Below are 26,352 nucleotides of genomic sequence, written 5' to 3'. Positions count from 1 at the left end.
CTTGTCACTTTAAATTGTCAGGTACATTTCAGAAGGGGAAAAAAACCCATTAAGCCAATTTTGTATGCCAGGCAGGACCCACAGATTTTTGATTCACTGATTCTAATTTTCCAGATGGGAAAGTTGTAAACTGATGTTTCAAAAATGCTGAATTGGTTATGAAAAAACAGCAAAGTAGTACAAGGAGATGCCCGAAATATAAAAAATGGACTGAATTAATTTCAAGATATGCACAAACATAGGCTTCATTTAACACTGGTATTCTCTGTATGAAGTACTGTATATATATCTCCAGCCATTTGATCCTTATCTCAAACCCATAAAACAACTGATCAGAGGTGCAACTTCTGCTGTTTTTCTGATTACTTGCTATATAACAAGTACATCAGCAGAGAATTTAAAAAATAATCTAAAATCTGGCAAGGCTTTAATAAGATCAATGATGTAAGAGGTGGGAAATTCTTTAAGCACATTCAGGAAAACATTCATGCCAACATGGGGCTGTTTTAATTAGTTCTTCATTCCTGCAGAATTAGGTCAATCTAAATGGCACCAGCCAAAAGCTGAAGCAACAGCAACCTATTCATGACATGAGAACTACATAGAGCCCCTTGTTCGACTCAAGAGAATATAAAATACTGCCTATATCGGGCTGTATGTTGGAAGCTATATATTAATTAGTAGGATTATGTAACACATTCAAAAGCATATTGGTGCAAATGGATCAAAGTGCTTCTTGAAGCAGTGAGAAAACCACCTAGTTTGTAATGGCTTTCTCAGTTTGGGTTTACTCGTGTCCACGAGTAACCATATATATTCTAGCAGAAGTGCTGCCTGAGAAAATCTTTGAAGCAGGTGTTTTGAGAAAACCCATAATTTATTTTATTTATTTTATTTTATTAAACTTTTATTTATTTTATTAAATAATAGGTCCTGGTTGCCATAATCTACATGAAACTGTAAATCAATTTGGGACCAGCAGTAGGAACATTGAAAAAAAGGTGGACAACAAGAACACACATAAGACCAAGGAAAACTGGCAAAATTACATCACTGCAAGAAGAGCAACAAAGAAAACTATCGCTCAGGTCAGAACTGAATATTATTGCGACTTATACAAAGAACTGGACATGAAGAAAGGCAAGAAAAACATTTCTAGATTAGCAAAAACATGCACCAAGGAAGACATTGTATATGTATGAAGAAAGAATCTCAGTATGAATATTGAAATCAACCACAGCAAGAAATCTAAGCTGATGAATTGCCATGTCTGTGTTCAGCACACCAAGTTCAAGAAGAAAATGTTTTAGGTAGTAAGGTAGATGGGATGCCATTTTCATAATACTAGAATTATTTCTCTCCTTCATACCACTTTAGATCAAATAGTTTTATTTTCTTTCTGGTTTGCCATTACTTATTGAAATTATTGTCACTTTTCTTTACAGCTTAGTTGGAGGTGGGAGGAACAGATTCTCTTTGTGTCTAGTATTGTCTCTTTTGTCCCCAATTTAAAAGAAAAGGAAAACAATTTAGGACCATCCAGGTCCACAACTATTTTCTTTTAATGCCTGGACAAATTCTAGATTCATCGGATTGATTTTAACTCACAAGACACACATTTCAGAGTAAGCGGCCTTTTCTGTAAGCATGGATATTAACGCAAACTGAAACCATCACAACACTCCCCTTTCCTTTTCTGTGTTAAGTATGTGACAAAATGAAGACTCTGTGGTTTTAACATAGATTTTGTCCCCTTTCCGTATTTCCATTTATTTTGTTTGTAATCGTGGCTAATGAAATGTTCTGAGAACTTGAAAGCTTGTACCTTATTTGAGTAATTGAGATAGCCAATAAAACATTAACATAATTAATATCTGCCACTTTCCCACACTTCTATGTTTTGAGTAGTTTGCCTTCTTGTGTTTTTTGCATGAAGCATTATACAATAGTTGCAAATTTGGGCCATGGCTGGCTTTACTATTAATATTTAAAATATCTTTAAAACATCAAATCAAATAAGAGTTATGTTCTACCTCCAGAAAACAACTAGAAATGCAGATAATAAACAACAGGATATCTAATAATATTTTCTTTAGCACTCAGCCCCCACCCTCCGTAAGCCAGTGAAATACTTACATAACTGTCTCTAAATTGTGGAGGACACTAATTCTAGTCTGATGTAACAGTCTTCCCATAGCAGTTCTGGAGGGCCAATCCCAAAAAGCCCCATTATGAGTTGAAAATGTGCCCCTGTAGACAAGTGGCCATGTCCTGTTATATTGTACCCTCTCTAAGGATTCATGGACTCATAACTCCCCACTGGGTAAATTAGCCGGAAAATTCTGATATCTTTTATGTTCAGCTGTTATTGTTGGATTAGTTTGAGACAATCTCCTATAGCTAAATTCTGCTATGCTGTCTGTAAAATTAGGCAAACTTTGGCTACCCACTGATCATCTTACCAATAACTGTTATATAATATTAGTTCTTGTTTTATTTACTTTATTTTAATGTTTTAATTTTTAATTCTAGTCCATGACCTTAATAAAAGATCGATTAACTGGATAAACATAATCAAATACATTCGCGATTAAGACTTCAATCGCATCATTCATTCTTGTCCTAATAAGGACACATGTTCCAATTAGCCTCAATTTCTTAAGAAGAAGCAGTTTCTCCATAAAAAGAAATATATTAGTATGTCGACCCTTTCAAGGAATCTGGTCTTGTCTACCAGTAAAGGGTTTATATAATGTACATCAATGATATCTGGTCAGTTTTTAAATAAACCCTGACTTAATTTTGTCTGATTAGAATAAAACATAAGACAACGTATCCAGTCAATTTGACATCTGTGCTTGACCTGGGCATACTTTTGGGGGAGCTGGAGTGTTCCTTTATCATCCTTCTAAAACTGTCAAGGGGAGGCACTGAAATGGGCTATGGTGAACTGAAGCAACTAAGAAAACACAGATAATCTGCAGAAAAGAATATCTGGGAAATTCAGAAAGATAAAAAAAAATCTATAATTAATTTAATTTAATTAATTTACATATATCCCATTTTTATTATTTTTACAAAAAATTCAAGGCAGCAAACATCCAACACACCTTCCTCCTCCCTTTCCTCACCTCTGTGAGGTGAGTTGGGCTGAGTAACCGGTGGCCCAAGGCTACTCAGCTGGCTTTCATGGCTAAAGTGTGACTTGAACTCATGGTCTCCCATTTGCTAGCCTAGTGCCTTAACCACTAGACAAAACTGGCTTGACATAGTTTTAGCCTCATTATTTATTCCTCTCCCAATTGAAAACATTGATTTCACTGGGTCTAATCTTCAAGAAACTGAAATTGAAGTTATATTTCTCAATATAATCAAATTATGAGGATGAATTTTTGGTGCTGAAATTTTGTCATGTATATACGATACCAAAGTTACTTTACCAAATAGTTGTTATAATGGATATCCAAATAATAAAATTATTTGGAAGAAGTGCTTCAATGCAAGCAGTAATGATTTGAATTAATGAACAGAATCATTCAAACAGTTATACCATTATTTTAGGCTTGAACAGAAACTTCAAAAAAATGTGGGAGCTTTAATAAAGAGCATTAATGTTATGCGGAACTTTTGCCAAGCTTAAAGCACTTCTCAAAGGGCACATATCCATTGTTACTGTTATTACTGTTATTATCACTGCTTTATTTTGTTTTAAAAATAAAATAATGGGTTTAACCTCTGCATACAAATGCACCCTTCAAATACTAGTGAATTGTGTTTTTTACTTATCTTGTTTATAAGTTTAGCTGGGAGAGAAAAATATATTAAAACAGCAAATGGGTTTTCTTTCCAAGGAAGAGTTTAATTCTCACTAGATTATTATTTAATTGTTAATTACACTGCTTTATTAGAAAACCACAGAATCAACAATATATTTATTATATCAGGACAAAATTAAATGTGATGATGATGGTAGCTTTAAATGTAAGCATGAACTAATCATATATGAAGCTGATGAGATCGATGGGAACAAGAAGGATACTGGATAGTTATTTTGTCCTCAAAGTGGATCCCACCACCAGTTTTTATTTTATTTACAGCTAAATTCTAGTTTACAGAATTACATCTATATAGACCACAGGTGTCAAACTTGTGGCGTCACATTGTTGTCACGTGATGTTTCATGATATTTCTCCCATTCGCGGAGCTGGGTTGGGCATGGCCTGTGCGTGACACATCTGGCCTACAGGCCGCCAATTTGACACCCTTGATATAGACAAAAACATTCAAATTTATCTATGACCGATCCAAGTGGGCCAAGTAATCCACAAACATTTGATCAAGAAGTGGAAAGGGATATGCAGCTTCATCAGCATATGTACACAAACTCTAAATGTGAGACATGTACATTTAAGCATGAAATTGTTATACCCAGAAAGCATTCACCATCTTACGTTATGTACTTATAGAAACGTAACATTTCCAAAACACCTATATATACATTTCAGGGCTGGAATATTTTGTGATGGCATAAAACATTTAGGAGTGAATGAGGAGGAAAAGATTAAACTACTCACCAGAGCTGAATGCTGACAATAAATGCCTGGATCCATTTTGTGCTGAAGGTCCTGGAAAAGATAAAATTCTAATTTGGCATGTAACTCACCAACAAAATGAATACATTACAAGAGGTTTCCATGGATCATATTAGACTTTACCTGCAAAAACATTTAAATATGTTTGGCTACTAATCTTGAAATCAATATATTTGTCTCAGTACCAGCTCCTGAATATTAACAGTAAGAGATCAAAAGGAGGTGGTTTTAGTCAACATTAAAAGTTCTGCTTTTAATAAAAGACAGATACCGCTTCTGGAATATTTGTGAAAAGATAATCAGAAGGGATTTGGGTGCTTTTCCACTCAAAGCCTGCTACTCCATATCACGTCTTTCTGAATGTATTGACTGTTGTGGCTCATGACCCATCACTAAAGTCGTACATATATGGAATTAATCTTTTGTTCTCCCAATCAGTCTCATAGTTTTAATAAAAGTGGAAAGAAATTTTGGGGAGGACAAAAAATATATTTTTTCTGATCTGGATTTTTCAAAGTTGGTTCTGTCAATTCTGTGTTCTGTGAGAAATTATAATTCTATCAAGAGACACAGTAAGGTGAAAAAGGCTGACAATTTTTTATAATTCAAGTTTTATCTCTTAATTAGGCCTTCGGGGGAGATATGGAAATCTCTCTGGCTCTCATTGGAAAAAGTTTGAAATCCTGTGATCTGGAGATTTGGTTTTATTTGTTTAAAATTAAATTTTCCATAAAAATCTTTCCTACATGCAAGATTGCATTGTCATCTTCTTATTTTCAAGATCCAAAGTTTACTGTGTTTTGCAATTTATATTTTTGGGCAAAAAGATCCAAAGATATGTCTTTCCTAAGGGTAGCCTGAATAGATAACACTTTTCTGGAAGGGTTAGGAATTCCCCAGATAGGAGATTTAATCTAATTGTAACAGCCTATCATTAATTATTGATTCCTGAAAAACCCTTAGGAAAAGAAGTCTGCCAGTAAGATTTAATTTATTCCCTACTTTCATTTGAGGCAAGGAATGTGTGGAACCTTCTCAATTAAATATCTTCACATGATCTTTCAGCAATGAATATGCAATTATAGCTGAGATCAGAGTTCCCAAGTTGGTATAATTGCTAGATTTACTACTTGTCTTTCCTTCAGGAAAGGACATAGTAGAATATATATTGTTTGTAAACTGCCCAGAATCTCTTAGTAAATTGGGCAGTGTAGAAATTTGATAAATTAATACTTAAAAATAAATAAAATGTAGTTCTCTCACCTTCCATTTTTCTCTAACCACCTGCCTGTGAAATAGATTGGACTGACTGACTCTAAATTATTCAGTAAGCATCTATGGCTGAAGGTGGACTTCATTCCAGGTTCTCCAATGCTAGTCTAACATCTTAATGGATTTTGCAACTGATATATTCAGTAAATGAGAATTTTGCCCAGACCACGAAAAAAAATGATAGAAATCTTTCTGTATTCAATAAAATATTCAAAATCAAGTTTAATCACATTCGCCCAACTTAGATCTTGTAAACTGAGCAAATGCCATACCAATTAATAGTGACAGAAAAGGAGGAATAAAATACATAGATTTTCATCTTTATTTTATTTATTTATTTTATTTGTTTATTGGAATTTGTCAAACAAAAACGAGAACAAGAATAAGAGAATAAAAATACAATGACAGGGACGATAGGCATGTTGGTGCATTTATGCACGGCCCCTCTGCTGACCACTTAAGTATGAAATAAGATCCACAGAAGTCAATTTGTGACTGAAACTGTGAAAAATTGTAGCTGAAACAACTGAATCAGGTAGGGCATTCCAGATAATCTTAATTATATCAATACAACACAAGAATGAAATGATCATTTTACCTAATCGTTGACTCCCTCTTAGATCATTTGTTTTTTTCCCTGGAAAAATAGGTCCAGCAGACTTGGGAACACATTGGTTCACTAAGGCTAATTTACCTTTTGCTCCTTAGAAAAAGAAACCATAAAATAATTACGTTAGAATACAGTACGTATATCTCAAAACTATGGACAAACATCAGCTCCCTTTTAAAGTTAGCAGAAGCATGCTACATATTCAGCTTTCAAAGTGGTATGCTAGCTGGGAGTGATTGGTTCTATACCCAACACATCTGGAAGGCACCAGACTGATGAAGGCTTTTTCAATTCTTTCTAAGGAAAACCCAGAAGCTTCTCTGGAGTTTCTGCTCTTCTTTCATCCCACATATGTAAAATTGCTCTTTCAAAATCAATGATGAAAGATGAACATAGGATAATTCCCACTGAATGATTCTATCATGCACTGGATCCACTGAGAACAAACTTCCCCAATCTGTTATCTTCCAAATGGTTATCCAAGCTGTATTCTTCAAATCCTATGACTGCAGAATGAAAGTTGGGTGAAGATCCAAATTAGCAGCAGATCCTTCTTAGGATACTTCAGCCTTCTAACAGAAAGCAAGCCAATGCTCCTTCTTTAAATAGAAACACTGGATGCAGTTTCTGATCTTTCCTTTTACCGTTGATTTCTGCATCAAGATCTGGAGAAATTGTGGATTCTGTAGTTCTATTCTCCTGCTCAATCTACGTAGACAAAGTAACAGCCAATTGTCATCCAAACAGGCCCAAGTTTCCTTTTTTATACTGATAAATTTGTAGCTAAACATATTTATATTTAAGTGATTCTGTTCTTCAAGGTTCCAATCTACATAAAGCAGTCAAGTTACTTAGCTACCATGGTGACAGTATCTGTAACAGATGATTAACCAAGGAGATAAAGAAAAGGCAAAGCATTTCACATAATTTTTTTTTAAAAAAAACCTCCCAAATAGGACAGGAGTCTCCAACCTTGGCAACTTTAAGCCTGGCGGACTTCAACTCCCAGAATTCCCCAGCCAGCTTAAAGTTGCCAATGTTGGAGACCCCTGAAATAGGAAGTTATCTTCAGGGAATTTTATTAGTTAATCTCAAACTGTTTTCAGGTTATCAAGATAACCAATGCCTGGACAAGAAAAATCATTAAAATCCACTTTTTGGTTTAAGGATTATAAGGCCTTTCTGTCTACTAAAGCAATTTAATAGCTCTAAAGTGTTACTTCCAACTTAAAAAAAGATAAGCACTGTGATTGCAAACTTAAGTGTTGGTTTTCAATCAATATCAGCTTTTTAATAGAAACTCTTTTTTAAATCAGGGTTGTGGATATGAAAACAACAGGAATCAACAATCTTTTGCCATCTTCCCAGTATGTTTCTCACTAATGGCAATTACTATCGGCCAATCACTGCCTCATATATCCTTGCTGAGATCAAATACCTTTCGGTGTACTTTTCAGTGAAAAGAGTCGTGGCCTGGGCACTGGCTTTAGAGAGATGGATCCGGCAGTACCATTCTGACATGCAGATTTGGGAGCCCATTCTCCGTTCTTGATAATAGTAGCACTTGTAGCTATTGGGGCAAAAAAAAAAAAACATAAACTGCAAGTTTATTAATAACCACATTTTGAGAATATTAAAAATATTCTGTAGCAATTACACAGCTACAGTACTTCTGCAGGTACCCTACAAGATATGATACAGTATATAAGAACAACGACTAAAAAAAAGGCTTAGTGACCTTAAAGAGTAACAGGCTTTACATCATACGTTTTTTATGCATTAAAGTCCATATCATCAGCTAAATGAAGTTTTATCCTCAATCGGCTTTTGAATAGGTGGATACTTTTTAAAAAGTAAATTGACACATTGGATATCCACATTAAACTAAACCCACAAGGAAGAAAGCCCTAGCATTAAAAGCACAATCTGAAGTGCCCTCAATATGGTAATGCACAGTTTTGCTGTTCCCTGCTATCTAACTCCATGGAAGCACTTGATTCCCTTCATCATCCTGATAGTCAGCAATAGGAAAGAGGGTGAACATGCTGAAATTAAGCAGGATGGTGTACCAAGCAGAAGAATGTTATAACTGGGTTATATTTGCTCTAAATCTGCACCATGTACCAATTATTCTCCAGCTTTGGTTTTTACCTAGAAGAGTTTGGGGCTTGGCTAACTCAATATGAATCTTTGAATCACTTAACTGGTGAACCACTGTAGTCAGCAGGGGACTCTTCTTACAGATATTCTCACTTACTCATGTCCATTGGTGGGACACACAGAAGAAATTAGAGAATACATTCCTTGACAGATGAGCTTTTTCTCCCATCCTTCTACTTTTATGGGAAAAAGTTAAGGCAGGCCTTATTTTTTTGTTTGAATTAGTTAGAATCTTATAAAAGCAGATAAAATTGCTATTAACTGATTAATTGGGCATTGGGCAACAAGGCAAGATAAAAATCAAATCCAGTATTGCTTAAATCAGTGAGGAAAAAAAATTCTCTTTCAAATAAAGCAATACTGTTGTGGTTGCTTGTTACTGAGAGCAATAGTGACAGTTTGGTGTAGTGGTTAAGGCCTCAGACTAGAAACTAGAAGACTGTAAATTCTAGTCCACCTTAGGCACAAAGCCAGCTTACTGATCTTGAGCCAGTCACTCTAGGAAAGAGGCAATGGCAAACCACTTCTGAAAAACCTTACCAAGAAAAATGTAGGGATTAGTTCAGGCAGTCAGGAGTCAAAGCAAAAAATATATATAGAAAAACTGATTTGAAGGTACGCATGCACACACACACACACACACATTAATATCAGAGTCAACATGGTCTAATGGTTAATGGTTATGTTCTAACCCAGGGGTCTCCAACCTTGGCAACTTTAAGACTTGTGGACTTCAACTCCCAGAATTCCTCAGCCAGGAGTTGAAGTCCAAAAGTCTTAAAGTTGCCAAGGTTGGAGACCCCTGTTCTAGTCTAAGTATTAGCTTAGTTACAGAAGTCAACTGCATGGACTTGTCATATCGTTGCCAGGGTTAAGACTGATTCAACAACAACAAAAAGAACAATATTTTGGATTATGATGTGAAATATACTATCCAATTAATAACACAGATTGCTATCTTTTTTATTTGTCTGAAAGATGCTATTTTCTTCTCGATGTTCAGGTAATGAAGTAAATATATTCATTTTTTCTATTCAATACCTGTCTTATTAGCTAGAATGAAAAGTGTCACCTTTTCCTGAAATTGGCCAAGTGTTTCTGACAAATACCTTCACAATCTGAAGGACTAATGCTTCCTCTATTGCTAATATTACAAGGAAAAACTTATTTATTTAGAAGCTTAATGGACAATGAATAGTTTGTTGAAAAGTTCACTTAGCTGCATGAACTATAACTCCCAAGATCACAAAAATATTGTAAGCTATTATTTAATAGTTTAAACAATTGCAGATAATTTAAAGTTTTTTATTATTATTTTATCATTTCAATCACAACTGCCATGTTCAGAATTCATGTTACATGGCTATTCCTGTGAAAGGGGAAAGTACACTTTGAATACTCAACATTCTGAAATATGCAAAAGGCAGAGGGGGCTTTTCTTTTTCTTTTTCTTTTCATCCCTTTGCTCCAGACAGTTCCACTATGATTTTCTTTAGACTTACACTTCTGAGGAACCATTCAGAAGACAATGGCAGCTGTTAAACAGCCTCAGTTTAAATGCTGCAGTTATAAACCAAAACAATTGATTGATGTTGGGGGTTATGGAGAAAAAGATAACAGTCTAGTATAAAAGCATGCTCACAAACATTACAGGACCCACACACTTTATAAACAAATTACACAAAGCACAGAGCCTATATTAAATGAAGAACTGCTGCTCTGGGATTGCCTTTTTTTTAAAAAAAGAGCACATCTGCAATCATGCAAAATTATACATTAGGTTTTAATTTATAACTGTCTTACTGAAGATGCTTAAACCTTGACAGGAAGGAATTCTGTGGTGGTTTTTGCAGACAATTTATTTAACTCCGAAGTGTATTGAGCAAAGCCATGCACATGCTGACAAGGGGGAGAGTGAGAGCAGAGGTTGGGGGGGGGGAAGCATATACTTATAAAAACCAGGTATATAAGATCATCAGGAACACAAAAGTCAACAGCTGGAAATGAATTTGGCTAATGTATTTTTCAGATTTTCTTAAGAGTGCAGAATATGCATCAAGCATGCATTATTTCATGAGACATTAAACACATTTCTCCCTCACTTCTCCATCATGATTTCTTTCAAGACAGACAGAATGGAAAAGCATTTCATTTGATACATTCACTTCATTTACAAAAGCAAAACATGCTGCCTCTTTTTTCTATCCACAGATGGAAGTAAAGGGATATAGATATAAAAGGACGGTCACCTACTTCTTCTGCCAGAAAGTGTGGCTAACAAAGGAATGATACAAAAGCTGTACGATCCCACTACTAGCAAGGTCAGTAAGGTAACATCGTAGTGGCTTCCTGAGTCTGCCGGTGGTGTGAGGGTAGAATTGATGAAAATATGAGGAGAGAAGTCGGTTTCTGTGCAACTGCGATGTCCTCCTGGTACAGTCATTTAAAATGATCAAAGCAAGCTCAGCGTCTGAAAGACTGCAGCCATGTTCACCCTCGCGTATTCCCCACGCTTGCTCTTAGTGAATTACAATCGAGGGTGGGCGGGGGTGGGTGGGAGGTAGAGAAAATAGTAAGCTTCAAGGCAGGAAACAAGAGCAGCTTAATCCAACTAGCAAATCAGACTTAAGAAAATGTCATCCGTTGTTGGATCTTTAAACTGGAACTAGAAACCATGACATTTCTTTGTTAAAAGCAAAACCCTTTCCTTTGTTAGCAGCAAGGATAGAATTGCACGGACTGTTTACAACCTCCTTAGGTGATTCAGGCACTGAAGTAAACAGACCAATCAGTGGGCAGGCAAGGCAGCCAATATGGCTGTCAATTCAGGGCCAATCTGTGGTTAGGAGAAAGGCATGCTGCAAAACTTAAATAGCAGAGCTGTTCTTTTAAAAAGCATTGCACAAGGGAGGGGGAGGAGGGATAGCGGTTCAAAACTGCAAGGGAAGCAAAAAGACATCATTACTGATGCTATAGTACTGCTTGCCTTCCTAGCTCATACATTTTAGCCCAAGATCGCTCTTCCTTATATGGCAGGTTTGATTTTCTTTAATATGACATATCGCTCTTGCCATTGGCAAATCTGTACATTGCTTTATTTACTCATTTCAAAGCAGTAATAAAAAAACCAATAATAACTTTCATTAGAAAGTTGTGCAACATTAATTCCTTCTGTGTATCAGCCAGGCATTTCTAAGCATTCATCAATGCTTGCGAAGTCTTTAGGAAGTCTACAAAATGAGAAGGCTAAATTTGATCTACATTATTTGGGCCAAAACACTGTCTAAAGCAGGGCTGTCAAAATCAATTTCATTGATGGCCGCATCTGGGTTGTGTTTGACCTCAGGGGGCCAGACTGGGAATGGCCAGGGTGGGCGTGACCAACTCAACGTCACTCATGTTGGAGGCACCTGTGGTGGCCCAAGTGCTCTGCCAGTGAAAATGGGCTCCCGAGCTCCGTTTTTGTCTGTAATGGCCTCCTGCAACCCTCTGCCAGTGAAAACGGAGCTTGGGAGAGACACGGGCCACCCTCCCAAGCTCTGTTTTCACTGGCAGAGGCAGCGCAGGCTGGTCCTTCGCTGTTTCCAGGGCAGTCCTGTGGGTCAGATCTAAGCACACCGCAGGCCGGATCTGGCCACGGGCCTTGAGTTTCACACCCCTGGTCTAAAGCTATTGGATGCTGTTGCAACATAGGAGTTTGAACGTTTGGAATTACCAGTGACCACCTTTTGCTGAGGAAAAAAAGCAGTTAATAATGAACCACGATGGATTTTATTCAGTTATTCGTTAAATAATCTCCAAAATGGACTTACAATTATTGCTGTAAGTGCTTTGGTCACTCTGAGTGCTGCTGACTGAAGAGATGCTAGAGGTTCTCTGAAGTCCTGGTCCTCTAATAGGCACCTTTGAACTGAGGCCAGAACTAGTTGAAGATCCTGATAAGGCCTTTGTGGTAGTAAGCCTTCCCCTGGGAATTCCTACTCCTGCCAGCATAAAGAAAGATGTCAGTAATAATGCTGCTGCTTAGTTAAAGCAACAGTACTTTCTACACTACTCAGGTAACCCTGAGGACACAGATAAACCTCCAAGTGCTTCCTTTCTAAGGTAGGTAAATTGAAGCCCCAGTTGTGGGGGCAATAAGCTGACTTTGTATAAATATACAAAAGGATGAAGGCTATTGCTTAGCGCATTGTAAGCCGCCCTGAGTGTCCGGAGAAGGGCGGCATATAAATCAAATTAAAAAAAAAAAAAGGATGCAAATTACCAGCTGTCTGCAAGAAATATAAATCCTTCCATTCCCCACTATCCTGTCAGAACTGAAGAAGCTTTTTGGATGAGAAGGGAAACGTCTTCAAAGAAAAAACAAGGAAGTCCAGTTGCCTCCTGAAAAAAGCACCTTTGCGACAACCATGACCTGGATGACTGAGAATCTACACTAATTCAACCATTTAAAAACAATACTCCAACTTTATTTTCTCCTGCCAAATAATACTACATTAGGACATCTAAGAAGCAAGTTACAGCAAAGGAGAACTAGGCAAGGCCTTTGCATTTCAGCACAGCTAACAGGCACATTTTTTTTTTCTTCGTTTGCATTAGGATAATAACATCTTAAGGATATTCAATGTAGCAGGCAAAATAAGCTAAATTTACATTAAAGACAGTGATGTCTAAATTCCTTTTGTCATCTAAGACTTCCTACCATGAATTCTGCAGAATCTCAGAATATAGGTTTATCTTTAATATATATCTTGCTACATGGACAAGAATATTATTGATTTCATGGCTATTTAGTAGACCAGACTACTTGGTCTGATAATGCCCCAATGATTCTAAAAATAACTCTTTTTCATCTCAATCATTATAGCCAACAATGAAGAAGAATGCTAGAGTTCTGCATCTGGATTTCCCGCACCTGTTCCTCTCCCCCTCCACCCCAGTGTTTTTTCTCAGTGAAGTACAAATGTACTTTACAAAGGCTTTCAAAGATTTTCAAATGGGGGTGGATTACAACCATATTCATCCTATGTGGTCAAGAGCTATGCTGGCTGTGGGGTTATGAGAGACATCTCTGAACAGATTTGAAAGACATCTTTTTCAGAAAGAATGGTCTATTCCATTTGTTATATAAATTAAACTCAGTAGAGTATTAACTTTTGTACAACCTCCTTTGCTGAAGGTAAAGGATGGGCAGGAATCCTTTCTTCTTTCACTAAGCAGCAACATCGATTAGACGCTGCTAATTGCAGACATTCATCTATTTCCATGAGTCAATTATCAGAAGGAATTATACCATTCTTTGACTGAACATTTCCAGTAAATGTTAGTTACCTGAAGAAAATTTAAGCTAGCCACTAAAGAGCTCGTCTGAAAAGGAGTATTTAACATCTCAAACTTATGTGATCAGCTACTACAAAAGTGGAAAATATTGTACTGCTATTACTCTCCTCAACACCAGGTGGTATTATAAGATAGTCACTTGGAAGGCAACTTGGAAAAGTTTTGCTCTTTTACTTATAACCTACTTCCTACTACTAGTTAATATATTAGTTCCTTAAAGTTCCTCTATGCAGGCATTTACATTTTTCCCATCCCCAACTCAAAGTTTCTCTAAATAAATTGGCATCAATTTAGTGAAGACTAATCCAGTTGTCTGAATAATTAGTAAAAATAAAAAAATGCAGATAGGCTGCCTTGTTAAAAGCAGACCACGTGGTCATTATTTATTTTACTTATTTAAAGTATGTTTATCTCAACTGTCAATTCAACAAGCTCCCAGATTTATTATGCCTAGCCTCAACTATGCACTGACTGTATTTTATTAGTTTGCACTTTTATTGATGTGCTATGTCCAGAGTCACAAACTCTAGGTGGGGCAGTCTAACAAATTCTTTAAATAAATAAAATTTAATAACATTTCCTATCATCAAGGTTATATTCTAAAACACACAAAATCATGAAAAAGACTGGAAGAAAAAGGATGGGGGAAAAATGATGACATCGTTGGTTTGGTTGGCCAGATAAATAGAAATATATAGACTACTACATTGCACTCAAGTGTTCACAGCACTTTTTCATGTCTTCACAGGTCTCATTTTTTGCACAGCTGGTTCATTCCCTTTCTTACTTCTTGGTCTGTTCTTGAGAACCAAGTATGTCTGCTTCCCCTTTTACCCATTTAGGGGAAAAAGATTCCTTAGTACTCCTTTTAGTGAGGTTTAGGAATCTTACATTGAAAAATAAAACATCACATGGAGAAGTTTGGCTTTCCCAGTGTACATTTCTTTTCACAAAATTCTTATCTTGCCTAGAAACAAAAAGTATTTAAGTAAGGAAGCAGATAAATTCAAGGTAAAAAGTTACCTATTGTAAATGAGTGTGAGGACGTTTGGCAAAAAGCATTTAAAAAAAAAGAATTTGCACAATTTATTACTTTTAAAAAATTACACTTTTTTTTTCAATTTAAGTACAGGTAGTCCTCGACTTACGACCACAACTGTGACCAGAATAAGCAAGGTGAGTCACAGCTGATTTCATGACTTTTGCCATGGTGTTTAATATTTGTTTGTTTGTTTGTTTGTTTGTTTATATTTATATACTGCCCTTCTCCCGAAGGACTCGAGGCGGTGAACAGCTAACAGATAAAACACAAGAAATACAAAATTTAAAAACAGTATTAAAATCCAATTAAATTAATTTGGCCCACAATTAAAATACCCCTATATTAAGACCGATAATTAACAATTTAAGAATTAAAACAATTTCAAAGAGTTAGGCCAGCCCGGCTTGCTGGAATAAAAATGTCTTTAGGGAACGGCAAAAGGTGCGAAGATCCGGGATCCGCCATATCTCCGGGGGCAGCTCATTCTAGAGGGTAGGTGCCCCCACAGAGAAGACTCTCCCCCTGGGGGCCGCCAGTGGACATTGTTTGACCGATGGCACCCTGAGGAGCCCCTCTCTGTGGGAGCATACTGGTCAGTGGGAGGCTATTGGTGGCAGAAGGCAGTCTCGTAAATACCCGGGTCCTAAGCCATGGAGCGTTCTAAAGGTGGTAACCAATACCTTGAAGCGCACCCGGAAGACCACCGGGAGCCAGTGCAGCTCACGCAGGAGAGGTGTTACATGGGAGCGCCGATTCGCCCCCATAACCACTCACGTGGCCGCATTCTGGACCAGCTGGAGCCTCCGGGTGCTCCTCAAGGGGAGCCCCATGTAGAGAGCATTACAGTAGTCCAGGCGGGATGTGACGAGAGCATGAGTGACTGTGCGTAAGGCATCCCGATCCAGAAAGGGATGCAACTGGCGGATCAGACGAACCTGATAAAAAGCCCCCCTGGCCACAGCCATCATATGCTCTTCTAAAGACAGCCGTGCATCCAGGAGGATGCCCAAGTTGCGAGCCCTCTCTGTGGGGGCCAACGACTCGCCCCCAATAATCAGCGATGGCACCAACTGATTATATCGGGATGCCGGAAGCCACAGCCACGCAGTCTTGGATGGGTTGAGCCTGAGCCTGTTTCTCCCCTCCAGATCCGCACGGCCTACAGGCACCGGGACATCACATCAAGGGAATCGTTGGGGTGGTCCGGGGTGGAGATGTACAGCTGAGTGTCATCAGCATACAGATGGCACTTCACCCCGAAACCACGGATGATCTCACCCAGCGGCTTTACATAAATGTTGAACAAAAGGGGCGAGAGAACCGACCTTTGCGGCACCCCACACACAAGGTGTCTCGAGGTCGATCTCTGTCCCCCCATCAACACGAACTGTGACCGGTGAGAGAGGAAGGAGGAGAACCAACGCAGCATGGTGCCCCCTACCCCCAGCCCCTCCAATCGGCGCAGCATGATACCATGGTTGATGGTATCAAAAGCCATTGAGAGATCTAATAGGACCAGGACAGAGGAACAACCCCTGTCTCGAGTCCTCCAGAGATCATCAACCAACGTGACCAATGCCGTTTCCGTGCTGTACCCAGGCCTGAAGCCCGACTGGAATGGATCCAGATAGACTGTTTCCTCCAGGTACTGGGGAAGCTGTCGCGCCACCACATGCTCAACAACCTTCGCCACAAAGCAAAGGTTGGAGACTGGACGATAATTCATCCGGGTCCAGGGAAGGCTTCTTAAGGAGGGGCCTCACCACCGCCTCCTTCAAGGTGGTGGGGAAGTAACCCTCACTCAAAGAAGCATTAATAAGCCCCTGGAGCCAGCCTCGTGTAACCTCCTGGGATATGCAGTTATTAAGTGAATCTGGATTCCCACATAGACTTTGATTGTTGGAAGTTGGTTGCAAAGGTCACAAATAGCGATCACCTGACCCCGGGATGCTGCAGGCTTTGTAAATACATGCTGGTTGCCAAATGGCTGAATTGTTATCATGTGACCGTGGGAATACAGCTTGGGTCATAAGCGTAAGGACTATTTTAAGTCAGCTTTTTTCAGAGCTGTTATAACCTCAAACGGTCACTAAATGAATGGTTGTAAACCGAGGACTACTTCCATCCTCCACAGAACTTCTTTACATTCATTTATCAGTTTTCTGGCAATTTAACATATATTGCAATTACAAAGAGCTCAGTAGAAATCTGAAGAATGAATTTTCAAAATTGTGTATTAGAAAACAACGACTATTTTATTTGAAGTTCCAAGAAATTTTCCAGAAAAAATAATGCTGTGGATAACACCTACTTAAGAACAAAGTATTAAATATAAATATTTTGGATTACAAAAGGCCATACATTGCCAATAGCAGCCACATCAAAGTAATCTTCCAGATACAACAGGAAAAGAAGGATAACTGAAGGCAGTTTAGTTTCAGAATGCTAGAATAAGGGACTACACTTATTATATGAATGTCATTGCATTAAAGGCTATCCTCTCACATACGGTCACAGATCTAATATGGCTTATCTTGTTGATAAATATTGATTGAAAAAACATAAGTATAATATAAACAGGCATACAGTGAAAACTATAAAAAAAAAAACAGCACCTTTCTCCTGAACAAAGGGTACAGAGGTTAACAAATCTGAGATTTTCTCCAGGCAGAGAAGGATGGGATCTGATGCTTTTATGCTGTGCAGGTTACCCTGAAAACATTGAGAAGTTTATTATCTCATTCCACTAAATTCCAGCAAAAAAAGAAAAGAAAAAAGAAGCAGCATCATGGCTTTAAAAATGTCTTTGAACATCAGTGTAGCCTTAGAAATATTCTTTCATTCTCCCTGTGCTCTAAAAATCAATGTGACATCAGAAAGAATTTTATTTTTTCAAGCATGCTCTTATAGAAGCAAAGTGTATATTTGCCAGAGAAAACCTGGTAAGGCCATTTATGGGATCCGGATTCTATAGCACAGATTAAGATAGATTCTCTATAGACCTCAATGATTTCTTGAAGTGTCTTGATGAGCAGAAATGATCTCTAGAAAAAAAATATAGCATTTAATTATTAGCCTGGATCAGATGCTGGGAAGTTTGTTGTTTTCTCCTTTTTATTATATTGTTATAAATCTTACTACATTGTATTGGATTGTTTTAATACAATTGGCTTTATGCAATATTAATTGAAAAACTATTGACATTGTTATTTAGCTAACTTGGTATGTAGGAAATAGAAAAGGGCAAAAATATTCTATCAATATTAATTATAATTTAGGATGTCAATATTACAAGCAGAAAACTGATCTGATGTTCCATCCAGAGCTAAGTATAACATTAAAAATAAAAGTATGCTGAAGATTGCATAAAAGTATGTATTATATGATAAAGGTTACATTTTTAAGCTGATTATTGTGTTAAGGACTCCATTGTGTTGAATCTACTTGTCTGTCCAGCCATACACATACACACTAATAAAAATAAATAGTTAAAGCAAATGTATCAATAATTAAAATTCCAAGAAAAAGAACTATTGGGCTTCTAACTTTCCCTCTTTGTATACATCTTCTAATGGAAATCTATTTTGAATTATTAAAATTGAAAGGTTCACAATACTCTCACTAAAGAACATTTAAATGTATTCCTAACATGAATTGTATTAGGACCATTAGATACGTGCATGATATTTCACATTAAATTCTCTGTCCCTTCTATTTCAGACTTAAAGTTGTGCCTTGAAAAGCGGGTTTTATATTACCGTAAATTGCATAGGGTTGGTTTGTTTCTTTTTCTCATACACTTTGGCAGACTACAATCCTATTTCTAGGATCTTGTTAAGCTTCAATTTACACAGACCCTGCCTGCTACACTCCACCTGCAACTTGATACAAACATGGTTCAGACTATCTTATTTCTGGCCTGCAAGCGTGTGACAGTATACTCCATGTATCTCCTTGCTGGTAGGATATGCACAGCAGGATGTTGACTTGCAAGGCAATCTCTAGATTAGAAATCCCAAAATGCATAGAATAGCATGAACAGATTTGGCCTATTGGACATAACATGCTCAAGCTGACTAATTCTGTTCTTACACTGAGCAAAGAACATGTAATGCTGTATTGATTACTATGGAAGAGAATCCAGTCTATACTTTTTTTAAAAAAAAGCAACTCTCAGTTGATTTCATCAATGAAAAGTGTTAGAACTAAATATCAATGTACCCACCTGGCAATGACACTTCATTTCACTGTCCCATCTTTGGGGTTTGACCGGACATGGCCTAATCTCATGAAATGGAATTGATGAACAAATCCAAGGAGGTGAAAGTATACATTAAATTATGAATTAAAAGTTATGTGGCAAAATATGAATTGATGCTTCCTAGGCTACTATAAATAGCCTGAAAATCAGGCTTCTCAGAGGTTACATCTTTTCTATCCTGGAGTAGAGAGTTGGTCTCTGAAGAAAACCACTTGAAGAAACTAGAAGCATTTGAAATGTGGATTTACAGATGGCTGTTATGTATAAACTGGGCTAACAAAATCACAAATGAGGAGATGATAAGCCACCTGGGAAAGCAAAGGGAAATCATCAAAGACATTAAAAAGTGAAAGTTAGAATATTTTGGACATGTGATGCAACACTCAGAAAAATACGGCATCCTTCACTTAATCTTTCCAGGGAAAGATTGAAGGCAAAAGAGGTCCAGGCAGAAGAAGAACATCATGGCTTCAAAACCTTAGGCATTGGTTTGGACAAAACTCAGCAGTACTTTTTCATGCGGCTGTTGACAAAAATAGGATTGCCAACATGATCGCCAACATCCGATGATGGATATGGAAGAAGAAGAAGAAGAAGAAGAAGAAGAAGAAGAAGAAGAAGAAGAAGAAGAAGAAGAAGAAGAAGAAGAAGAAGAAGAAGAAGAGGAGGAGGAGGAGGAGGAGGAGGAGGAGGAGGAGGAGGAGGAGGAGGAGGAGGAGGAGGAGGAGGAGGAGGAGGAGGAGGAGGAGGAAGAAGAAGAGGAAGAAGAAGAAGAAGAAGAAGAAGAAGAGGAGGAGGAGGAGGAGGAGGAGGAGGAGGAGGAGGAGGAGGAAGAAGAAGAAGAGGAAGAAGAAGAAGAAGAAGAAGAAGAAGAAGAAGAAGAAGAAGAAGAAGAAGAAGAAGAAGAAGAAGAAGAAGAAGAAGACTATTGTAGGTGTAGATAGAAGTAGGAACCAATAGCTTGGTGACAGTTGTATAATATGAAAATAATGACAAAGGAACAAGTAGAAATGAATTTGGGGGAAAATTCCACAATATTCTGGACTAATGCAATCTAATGTAACTGAAAAAAGAAAGAAAGAAATATTTGGTAAGCTGCCAGGAATAGATAAATGGAGAAAAGAGAAGAGAAATAGCAACTGGGACTAGTCAAGACTCAAGAACAATTGAGAATTATAACTGCTTGGGGAACATCTGCTTAAGAAATCATTTTGATTAACTATAGTTTAAGCTTAAGTATATTCACATATAAAGATGGAAAAGTAATAAATAAAAACATGATTTTTATGATGAAAAAATTAGTGAAGAAAACCAGTGATGAGAGAATCTGAATATATTGGTATCAGGAGTGAATCTTTGGGAATGAATGGAGATGGAAGAAAAGGAAGGATAAAAAAAAAGTTAAAACAGAAATGACTGCAGGAAGCAAAATTAGAGAGTATTATGTATGAGAGAGTATTAGAAGATAAACTTACTACTCCAAGAAATGGAAAAGTAATTGGATACAGTATAAGCAGATGTGTCTGCAGGGTATGGTTAACAAAAAGTCAAGATGACAGCCATGACTGTGTCAGCAAAAGTCTGCCCTCTTTTTACATGCATTGCGGTAAGAAAGAGGATGTAGAAGCATCTTAAATGTAGTGAAAAGAATTACAATACAGAATGCAATAAAAGGATGCCGAATTACACCAATGGGATGTAAGAAAATGATGGATTGTGGAATGGTGAAAAAATACAGGTAGTCCTTGGCTGTGTCAGGCAGGGGAAAGTATGTTGCAGACTCCATCAGTTAAAGAATTCCAACTGGTGGAGTTGGACTAGGAAGAAAACCTTCTCTGCCATTGTCCTTGCCCTATGAAATATTCTTTCTCTGAAGGTAAGTGTAGAATAGTGGGCGCAGTAAAGACACAGGGCACGCACAGCAGTTACATGAGTTTATTCAGTTCTGGTACAGCAATGGATTGCCTAGCCGCAGCAGCCTCTTTTAAAGGGAGCTGTCCCCGGCTTCAGCCACTGACGTGCTTCTAAATCTCCTGTTCTATTTGCTCGCTTCTACTTAGTCTGTTTAAATTGTCATTCAATACTTAACACCCCTCCCCTCTAGATCAGCATTGACCAACCCTGGAGTCTCTCAAGCCACATAGTCGCGCAAGTAGGCGGGTCTTTTCGGGGCGCAACTTGACCTGCGCAGTTCAGTTGTTCCAGCGATTTTGGAGTGAGAGGTCAAGTTCTGTGTCTCTCCTGGAGGCGCCTCTGGATCTCTCTCGAACTCCGCCGATGGTGTGGGCCTATTTTGTTGGATGTTTATTCCTTCCTCCCCCAGCTGGAAAGGGTGGACTGTTGCTGCTATCGAGAACTCCCTCCTGGACCCCAGATAAGTGTTTGCCATCTCTAGTCGGGTTGAATGGTGCGAGTGGAATGATCGAAGACATCTTGCTTGGCCGTTGAGTTCAATGGCCGCTGATTGCCACGTGGAGGTTCAGTAACCTGGTGTCCGGTTGTCCTTCTGAGATCCCACCTTCATCGCCAATGTAGAATAGTGGGCGCAGTAAAGACACAGGACACGTACAGCAGTTAAATGAGTTTATTCAGCTCCAGTATAGCAATGGATTGCCTAGCCGCGGCAGCCTCTTTTAAAGGGAGCTGTCCCCGGCTTCAACCACTGACGTGCTTCTAAATTTCCCGCTCTATTTGCTCACTTCTATTTGGTCCGTTTGAATTGTCATTCAATACTTAACAGTAAGAGAGGTCCCCATTCTTCTGAAAAGGAGTTAGGACATGGTTCTGTTGTCCCATGTAGGACACCCACGGAGCATACAGCTGTGGGATTAGTTAGTTTCCTAAAAGCCCCCCCTTCACCTTTTAAATAATTTTAATCTTTTTCCGCCTCTTAATTTTAATTTTTTTTCACTTTTATTTACACTGTTTTATATTTTAATATTTTATTGTATAACCCCAGAATCCCTTTCTGAGAGAAATAGACAGTATGGAAATGTGGAAAAAAAATTGTTAAAATATGGGTGCAGTTTGTTTATAGAGTGACTGTGCAACTAGCTTAATATGTGCATGAAGACTAAACCTATGCCTGACAATTGGAAGAATTTTGTTATTGTTCACTTAATCCAAAAGGAAAGGGAACTAGATTGAATACAAAAGCTACATAGGGATTAGCTTGTATTCCTCGGAAGAATGGTACTTGAAATGGTGTGAAAAATTACAATGAACAAAATCTGGGTCATTCAATATGGCTGTTTGTGCTGGGCAGTGGGCATGTAGATCACATTTTTGCTTTTTCTCAGCTCCCAGAAAAACACATGAACGTACAAGAGAAACTTTAATATATATATTCACCACTGAATTTCATTGTGTTAGAGAGGATCCAGTGTTCAAGTTGGTTGAGATCCTTCTGTATCTTAAGCTTATTTTCTGGAGTGTTGGCTATTCCTGCCAGCATGGTGTCGTCTGCAAATTTGATGAGTTCCCTTTCTATCCTCTAGTTTAAATCATTGATGAAGATATTGAAGAGTACTGGGCCTGTTAACCTGTTAAGTGTTAAGAATAATGGGCCTTGAATATTAGCTATTTCTCAGAAAATAAAATAAAATTCATAAAATGAGTTTTGAAAAACAGGAGGCAATATATAAAGCATTATAAAAAGGACGTTTTCCAGTATTGAAAGTTGGAAAAATATAGCATGTAGAGTAAACTTAAACTAGCAATACTTTTTTTTCTTTTCCTTAATTTATGTCTTAATTTTATTGCCTTACTACTTCATAACCTTTCTGTGCTGTGCACAAGACATGCCTTTAGGGAGCGTTAACCAGCTTGGCTAGTGAAAGGTTACTAAATCTACAAATGCTTAAAACTGGACTACTAAAGCATATTGATATGGATATAACTTACTTTCAACAGAAAAATCAACCCAAGAGAAAGGCACCATTTCGTTCTGATTGAAATGGTGTCTCCCCAGGGAGACAGATTTTGGATTAAAAAGAAAAAAAACTAAAGGAACATGTCATGTCTAGCTTTAAGCAGGAACATGAGCCAAACTCTTTAGCTATTATGAAGTTTGGAGGGGGGGGGAGATGCCTGTGCTATTATCAAATGCCAGTGGATATGTTTAGATTTAATTCCTCTCAGTTTATTCTATAAATAATGAATCATAACTAAAAAACAGATTTTCTGTCAGCAATTCAGAACATGATAACCACACACCATGTATGCACCAGATAATAATTTCAAAACAAATGATAATTCAGAATGCAAATAGCCAACTTGCTAATGGAGAGCAGCCAGACTCCTAGCTAACACTCTAACGAGATCTCTCAGCGGTGAACTGTTTAGATATCTGCCATAATATAAAGGCTAGCTTGAAGTAGACATGCAAGCTTGGTTTCAGCCGTTCTTTAACAACAAGCAGTCTGCACAGTATCTGCAACAATTTTTCCATGCTAATTTTTAGCTATGGATGGAATGCACCGTATTGGCTCACACTGCCTCATGCCTCTTAGCTTGAAACTTGCGGCCCTTTAACTGTTAGCAAGCTGTATCTGAGCACTGCTGTGAGGGAAAAGAAATATTTGTTTAGCCCCCATGCCTTAAATTATACTAAAAACATGAAGCCAATGAATACAAAGCTGCCCAGCTGAGACCTTGAACTTTCATCCACTCTTCTATTGGTATTAAAAGGAGATGCAGGTAATCCTCGACTTAAACAGTTCATTTAGTGACCATTCAGAGTTACAACCACACTGAAAAAAGTGACTTATGATCGTTTTTCACAGTTATGACCATTGCAGCATCCCCATGGTCTTGTGATCAAAATTCAGATGCTTGGCAACTGGTTCATATTTATGACTGTTGCTGTGTCCCAAGGTAATGTGGTCATCCTTTGTGACCTTCTGACAAGCAAAGTCAATGGGGAAGCCAGATTCACTTAACAACCGGGTTACTAACTTATTAATTGCAGTGTTTCACTTAACAGCTGAGGTAAGAAAGGTTGTAAAATGGGGCAAAACTGATGTAACATATGTTTCACTTAACAACAGAAATCTGGGGCTCAATTATGGTCGTAAATTGAGGACTTTCTGTATTTAGAGTCCTTGGCTGAGCTTTGTATCAAAGAGATTTATAGCTGTGAAGGTCTCCCTCTCTTTTCCAAGAATTATCATATTTACTAAAAACAAGTTTTCTATTAAGCCTTGGCCAACTGGATGCTTTCTGCTATCTACCAATCCCAGATCTTTTTTCCCCAGAATGTCTAAGGAGTGCAGCAGGTTCCGGAAAATTGTTCTGACTTATCTCTACTGCTAAATGAAGGCATTTGCTCAATTTTATTATATTCCATTTATTTTTGATATATCTAAGATTATGGAGAAAACCTTTGTGTCTTAATAATATTAAGACAAATTATAGTAATATCAGAGTTGTTTAAATCTCCATCATCCATTAATACAATTCAAAGATTTTTCTCTCAATGTAAGCAATGTCTTAGAGCGTAGCCACTATTACAATAAAAATGTTTGCCTGTGGCTATAGAAACTGGCTTTGAAATTAGAAATAATGGAACCATCCCTTATCTGTAGATAAGATAACAAATCCTTAATAAGATAGATTTAGAAAGCATCCATAGAGATGAACTTGCACAATCAGCTGCCACTGAAAATGCCTACTGCTTATACTGTATTCCAAAGTGAGATTCTGCAGCTCTCAAAAGGGTCAAACATGACTAGACAAATTGAAAGTGAGTGTCTAGCAAAACCTACAAGGTTAAGGGAGAAATTTATATAATAATTATGATCAGCTTGAAATACCATGATGCATATAGCATTGTCTCAAGTAAGAGCCAAAATCTAAAAGTTAACCCAGTTCAAACTCTGAATTCATTACTGCAAACGCCACAAAACAAAACATGATTCATATTACGCCTACTTTTAAGATGACTATATTTCTTTCTTCTTCTTAAAAAGAGGTGATATAAAATTAGATGGAGCACATAAATTGTGGTTTTTAAATACAGTAGTGTATAAAAAGCTAAGGTTACAGTTGATTTTCATTTTCTATACCTACCTCCCACTAAGCCATTTTTATGAATAGGAGAATTAAATTGGCTACTTAAAGATTTTACACCAAAGCTCAGGGTAGGAAAACAAACAGAGACAGCATGTCTGAACATGAAAGAGAGGCACATACAGAGGCACATTGTTTTGGACTGCTTCCCATTTTACAGAGGGTGGGAAAGCCAGACAAATTAAAACAGGTTTTTCTAGATAACAAGTCATTAGCATGCTTTTAAAATGATGACATGTTTTCAAAGTTATGCTTTTCATGTCCAGGCCAACCATTTAGTTAATAATGGTTAGAAAACTACAGAAGAAAAAATAGCAATATTGTGAACTAAAACAGAACTCTTATATTGAGATATTCAGAATTTTAATTTTTTACAGAACATATCAAGAACTGGTAGATAAGCTAATCACTGACTCTATTTCAAAGACGCAACGGCCCAAAGTACTGAAGAATTACTTTGTGTGCTTTCAATTCGGGCATATCATATATGGTAGTCTTCCCTCGAGATTGTCCTGGCTCAGACTTCAAACACCCACCAAAATTATGAAGTACCATCTTGATATGCTGGGGTAGTCTGTTGTTCATATCTGCAGGGAAGCCAGCTTCAAACTATTTTCTCAGTAGAGATCGTCAGCTGGAACTTACCATTACTTCCCAGCTAGATCTCACCCCCTATTGATCAATGTTTGTTGCTCTTATCAAATGAGGAAAAACACACAGAAAAATTAAATATACATGATACTCAAAACAGTTGACATCAACCTTCCCTACTAGGTTACTTTCAGAGAAATTTAGAATTACAGATCTCCAAATTCTATTGATCGTGATAATTGAGAGTTGCTGGTTTACCTACCCACCCACCCAAAAAATTCCAAATAACCTAATATAATTTTAATAAAGGTCTAGCTTAATCTTTAGATTTAAATAAAAAAGCTTTATTTCTCACTGCCAGCCTTTCAATAACATTTATTTGTATTATTTGGAGAGAATTTAATTTAATCCCTTT

General features: G+C 37.5%; 1 protein-coding gene across 1 annotated transcript in view; it reads right to left on the bottom strand.

Moving 5' to 3' along the window:
* The window catches only part of MTUS1 (microtubule associated scaffold protein 1), a 108,512-nt gene that overhangs the window by 49,992 nt on the left and 32,168 nt on the right, over positions 1-26,352 (bottom strand). Inside the window, exons 4-7 of the mRNA XM_070948734.1 lie at positions 12,447-12,617; positions 7,913-8,044; positions 6,463-6,567; positions 4,575-4,625 (exon numbers count right to left, since the gene is read on the bottom strand). Coding sequence (XP_070804835.1) covers positions 4,575-4,625; positions 6,463-6,567; positions 7,913-8,044; positions 12,447-12,617 — 459 coding nt within the window. The remainder of the gene's footprint in view (positions 1-4,574; positions 4,626-6,462; positions 6,568-7,912; positions 8,045-12,446; positions 12,618-26,352) is intronic.

This window comes from Pituophis catenifer, unplaced genomic scaffold (genome assembly GCF_029215685.1).
Source record: "Pituophis catenifer annectens isolate HBS135680 unplaced genomic scaffold, rPitCat1.0.hap2 SCAF_8, whole genome shotgun sequence".
Classification (NCBI taxonomy): domain Eukaryota; kingdom Metazoa; phylum Chordata; class Lepidosauria; order Squamata; family Colubridae; genus Pituophis; species Pituophis catenifer.
This window is presented reverse-complemented; position numbering and strand designations above follow the sequence as displayed.